The 5892-nt window shown below is 34.6% G+C and overlaps 1 protein-coding gene across 2 annotated transcripts in view; it reads right to left on the bottom strand.

Moving 5' to 3' along the window:
* Positions 1-493: 493 nt before the first annotated feature.
* Positions 494-5892, bottom strand: part of LOC124721187 (adiponectin receptor protein) — an 82434-nt gene continuing 77035 nt past the window's right edge. For both annotated transcript variants that reach the window (XM_047246027.1, XM_047246028.1), the window contains exon 7: positions 494-5176. In XM_047246027.1, coding sequence (XP_047101983.1) covers positions 5012-5176 — 165 coding nt within the window. In that variant the 3' untranslated portion in view covers positions 494-5011. The remainder of the gene's footprint in view (positions 5177-5892) is intronic.

The raw sequence follows: 5892 nt of genomic DNA, 5'->3' as shown, positions 1-5892 counted from the left end.
TCTTTGACTTGGCAACAAATCTGTGGCATAGTTGCAATAATGCACATGACATTTGTAACAAGCAGACAGAACTTCATGTTTTCTTTATTGAAAGGTTAGTTACAGTATATTAACTGGCAATGGGAACGAGGGATGAAAGAGTTTATACTCTCCCCCCCTCCCCCCCCCCCCCCCCAAAAAAAGAACTAACATAACCAACTGATAATACAAATGCGTGAAAAAATTTTTAAAATTTAAGGATGTAGAATCTGTGGTAGTGGGTGCTGTTCCAAATTCTTACATATTTCATCTTAAATTTACTATAATTCACATTCATATTTCAAAAGCATTTAAAAATTATGGTGTACGGCAGTGTGGGTCTCCCTCACTGTTCCCCTACACTGTCAAGAAGTATGGGATTTCATTCATTCAAAAATTACCTGTGCTAGTTCAGGTACCACAGGACACTTATAGGGTGTAATTCAAGGAGTAAACAATTACTCTAAATAAAAAAAATATTTAAAAATCTTTATTTCCAATATGCTAGAGCACAGCCCAAACATTAAACAAGAATAATATAACTGTCGAATTATATTTCAACATGTACTACTTCCAACAATCAAACAATTCTTTCTCAACATTACATTAAAGAAGACATTTACAATTACAAATATTGTAAACAAAAAGTTGCAGCTTTACTGACATAACAGAACATTTACTCTACAATTTACAAGTATGTATATACTTCACCACTTAACTAAAAAACCCAGTGTGCTAAACAACTTCTAAATTGATTTAAAATCAAATACTTTTGGGAAGTATTAAAAAAATAAGTATTTCCATACATAAAAATCTGAAAAAATAAGTCTCTCTGAATTACACCTCAAGATACAGCACTAATCGTCAGTAATGCTGGAGATCAAGTTCCACTTTCAGGATATTGCTATGTAAAAAAATTACTCTTAGATCTTGCATTTAATTATCACAAATTTCAATTTTATGCATTTGACTCAACACAACTGCACAATATTAGGTTTTAAATTCACCGTGATAAGTGAGATTGAACTGTTGTGTTAGAATTGGCAAAATCTGGCAACTGCAAGATAAATTTTAATGTAGTCCAGTCCGTCTTGTGGCACATTTGTCTTTTCAATCAATATCCATTACTATGACATGAGAAGCATCTCATGAAACATCACAGCACAAAAATTACAGCACTTTTAAGTACTTTACAATCAATATTTTTCAGTTTCACTGTTGGAACAGTGTCACTATAACTTTAAATAAATATCACTGCACATTACAGAATTTAATATAAATATTCAACACCTCTTTGATAACCAATATACACACATATACAGAATAATATGTAAGACAGAATAATAAAGGGAGTTGCTATATAATACACTATACAGTTATACATGAAATTTGTATGGGTTTGTTCTCAATGCAATGAGTTGTGGCAAAAATCCAGCAGTACATCAAGATTTTACTAATTTCTTGTTCTCTCTCTGAGAACTGTTTATTTTATTGTAAGTGTAAATACTGTTAATGCCTAGGCACATTCTGAGGAAAGAATCATTTTATGCCAAATGTTCTTTTGAGATACCATACACATTTCAAGTAATTGGTATTCACATGGATGCTTTTCAGTAGACAACAATTTAAGTTGGGTTACTACGCATTTCTCCACTATTCGAGTTCACTTATGCACACTGTTTCGCTGGCTGTATTTTCTGTGCTGCAACTGTTTGTAATGACTCAGCTGCAGAGGATGTACCAAAAAAATGTAGCATTCCTAATTCAAAACCCAAACTATCACAGGCTACAACAAGAACATGAACATCTGTTTCACTGGTTGTGTTTGCTGTGATGGCAATTTGAGTCGTGCAACACAGTCATTGCTCATATGAAATATTGTAGTACTGCAAACAATTTAATTTGTCCATTCTAGCTGGGTCATTACCAACAGTTACAGCACAGAAAACAGAACTAGTGAAACAAAATGTGCAAAAGCAAACTCAAATTGTGGAGGGCAGCATAGTGATGAAACCAGAATACATGTTTCACTTTTTAATTGTACTAATGTTAAAATTACAAAGGTTTCAATGCCACACTACTGCAGAGAAACCACGACAATTAAACAAAACACCAGGGGCACGTTAAGATATCAGGTTTTCTTGAAATTGTGTTGTCAAAAACATTAGTTATTTCCTTTACAATGATTTATACTGGAAAACATGCCCCCTCTCCTCCCCCCCCCCCCCCCTCCTCCTGAAACACACAATTATATACAAAAATCAGTATAAAAGTCAATAAGAAGTTCTCTGGGCCATGAATTCACAGTTTAAGTACAAACAAAGTGTTTGAACTATGTACAGATGTTTTTCCATCTTCAGTGCAGTGTATTGCACTAATTAATATTAGGAATGCATTTAAGGCAAACTCTAATCATATTACTCTGAAAGACCTGTTCACAACAACAGACTGCAATTTGAGACCTGGGGATGTAGCTTGCCACATGGAGTGGTTTGATTACAAACTGTGCGAGTTGATTCTTTTGTTTGTTGTGAGTTCAGAATCATTTACCCTATTGTCTTCTCAGGACCAATAGCATTAATTACACATTCACATCGTATCCGAGTGTCCCTAAACTCAGGCCATTGTCCTAATGAAGAAGCTTTAAGAATAACAAGAACGAATTTATGGGCTTTTGTTTTATGAGTGGTTTTAGTTTGTGTGTTTGAATTCTGAATAAATTAAGAAACATTCTCCACTCTGAAGCATATAAAAAGTTTAATTTACTGTTATCAAGCAGTATAATGGGAATATTTATTCGAGCTAAATTTAGAATCTAAATCATCAAAGTGAACAATAGAAACTGGTTTGATTAGAAGGATGCACAGAACTCAAGATTTTCTTTAAAATTTTTCACTAATTAAAAGTCAGACCATCAAGCTCTATATTCCATTAAAATAACAAAAATACCTTATTTAGCTCTGTTCATCCAAATATTCGACAATACATTTCACAAACAAGTCAAATTAATATGCAGTTTTTAAATACCATAAATGATCATCTTACGAGCCTACAATTAGCTTGTGAAGAAAACAGCCTAGTTCCAAGATTTGCCAATACACATGCCAGTTTGTGTTATTTCATCATCTGGTTTGAATGGCCTAACCCAAAGAATTTTCACCAACACTTTATGTTTGTCTGTGCATTACAACAACTTTCACACCCTGTTAGCTTGCTGTGCTTTATTTAGCAGTGGTTTTCGTATTTTCTACCCTGGCACATGTGCCACACTGCCTCTCTTTAGAGTTCACTGAGTTAAGGTAGCAGTTTATCAACCTCCTCCCCCCCCCCCCCCCCAACACACACACACACACACACACACACACACACACACACACACACACACACACACACACAAACTTGACAGCAGATACAGAATTACAAGACACTTTAACAATGGCATACAAGAAATTTACAAACTGACACTGCAGATCAGTCTGACTGCCCACGCTGTCATGTACTTCAGTGATATGCCGAGTATAGCCATAGATACTCATGTAAAGTACCTTAAGATAATAGTCCAACAGTACTTTATTTCAATAAATAAGTGACTAAGTATTTCTTTCTCCTGATCTTTGCAGTCTTCTACAAGAAGGGTATAAGTCTAATTGGCCCAGTAAATCCCGTATTAAATATCCAAAGGTGCTGGGTTCAATCCCCAGTTGCTCCTGCATTTTTCCTGTCACTTCTTGCACCTCTGCAAAGATTTATTAATGTGAAAAGCGGCAAACTGCACTGTGGTCTGGAGTCCACGTGGAAATGTAGGTCACCTTATAAATGGCAGGGTCACTAAGTTCAAAGATTGGAGGAAGACAAAGACAAACCACCTCCAATGGAACTAATTCTAGGAAAGCACAGCAGTGTATTCATATTTTTTTTACAGTTGCTTCATACAAAAAACAAGGTTAGAGTTTAATACCTCATTGATGACAAGTTTATTAGACACACTGCACTTGCTCAGAATGGACAATGATGGTGAAGGAAACCAGCCACATATATATGTTTGACAAATGTGCCACTTATTTTTGCAGGGTTATTTCCTATTACACTGCTGGTATTTCTCTCAGAGATCATGCGCTCTTCTAGATATGTTTTGTGTTCATATATATTACTTTGTTACATTTTTACACACTGAGCACATATATTATGTGATCTCTCAGTCTTTATGTTGATGTTTCAAACAAAGTTATATTTTTGTGAAGTTTTATGTAGTGAATGTAATACCACTTTACAACTACAATGGTGATGGCAAACATGTAAAAGTAAAGTAGTAAGAGTTAATACTAAGAACATACACATGACAATTTTTAACATCTACTGGGTATACCTCCTGATCTGTTTACAATTCCAATGGTTCTGTATACTAAAATAAAGTAAATCATTCTTAAGTTATAGGGCCAAATGACATTTCTTTAGACACCAAAGCAAAACATATAGATTTAAAAGACACGCACAAAGATCTTGCAGGGTAATATATATTAGCCTACAACAAAGCTTCAAACAATGTGATATTTGACATGATAATTCTTTGACTCAGCAAAAGTAAGCTTGTGCGCAAATGAACAGGGAAAGGTGTGATAATTTAAAATGCTACACAGACATGTGCAATGCTAAGTGTTGCATAACAGCCTTGATAACTTACCAAAAGAGACATTGTGTTTCACTAGGTATGGTCATATTCATCACAAGTGACTTATTACACAAACATAATGGAAGGTGAAAAGTCTTAATCCCAAACAGTGACCACTACTGGTCACCCAGCTTACTATGATAACTCTTTTTGCTGTTATGCTTGAAGTACTTTCCCATGACTGCAGCACCATCTTTCTCTTTATAACACGATCTTCAGCAACTTAGTTGCTGAATCATTTTCATTAACCAATCTCACATGTAGAGTACTGACCATGTCAACTGTCCACAGTCATGTATTTTCACAGTCTCACACATCCAACAATTACAATGACTGCCTGTTGATACTATGAATTTCAGAATCAAGTGGCGTGTCCCGAGTTTGACATTCTCCAACATTTAGCCTATACATAGCCATTTCTGTTATACCATGGTAGTGGACAAATGCTGCAGCTATGACCAATACGTGGAAGATCTGATGAGACTGAAACTGAAAGACAAATATCTGACTTACTACCTATTCTAAGGAACAAGGATTAGTTCACAAGATTATATTACCCCCATATTGCAAGTTTATAATACAACTAAAATCTGTCTATTACACACACACACACACACACACACACACACACACACACACACACACAGTTATTTTTAATCAGAAAAATTAAACTTTTTGCATAAATGAAGAAACATCAATATTTAATTATCAAGGAAACTATAGCATGCAGTTGCTTGATCTGAAAACAATTTTTAATAACAGCAGTTTTAAAGTTGCATTTTTGTATAATGGAGATGGCACAGAGAAACTCAAGCTCTGAAGCTCTCAGTCTTAGATGCACATTTTTACACCAAAGATTGTAGCTGAAATCTCAAATTTTGTCAAGCATGTCGTAAAAATCTTCCAACTGAATTTCATTGCTGAAATTGATATCTACTGCTAACATCACACACTGGCAATAACAGAGAGAACTCAAAAATACAGTGCTTTGAAAAATAACTTAAAGACTATCTTATAAAACTTATATTGATATAGTACAAGCTTCCTTTAAATTTCAAGTAAGTATTGTTGGCAATACACTCCATTATATTTTTTTGCACATGTTGGAACACTTCACACACATTTTTCAATGACAAACTAAAAATTGCTGTTTTTCAGCTCTTGCCACTTTTCTTTCTGGAGTGAAATATGTACAGTTCAGAAAT

This window comes from Schistocerca piceifrons, chromosome X (genome assembly GCF_021461385.2).
Source record: "Schistocerca piceifrons isolate TAMUIC-IGC-003096 chromosome X, iqSchPice1.1, whole genome shotgun sequence".
Classification (NCBI taxonomy): domain Eukaryota; kingdom Metazoa; phylum Arthropoda; class Insecta; order Orthoptera; family Acrididae; genus Schistocerca; species Schistocerca piceifrons.
The sequence above is the reverse complement of the archived record's forward strand: the minus strand, read 5'-3'. Positions and strand labels throughout refer to the sequence as shown.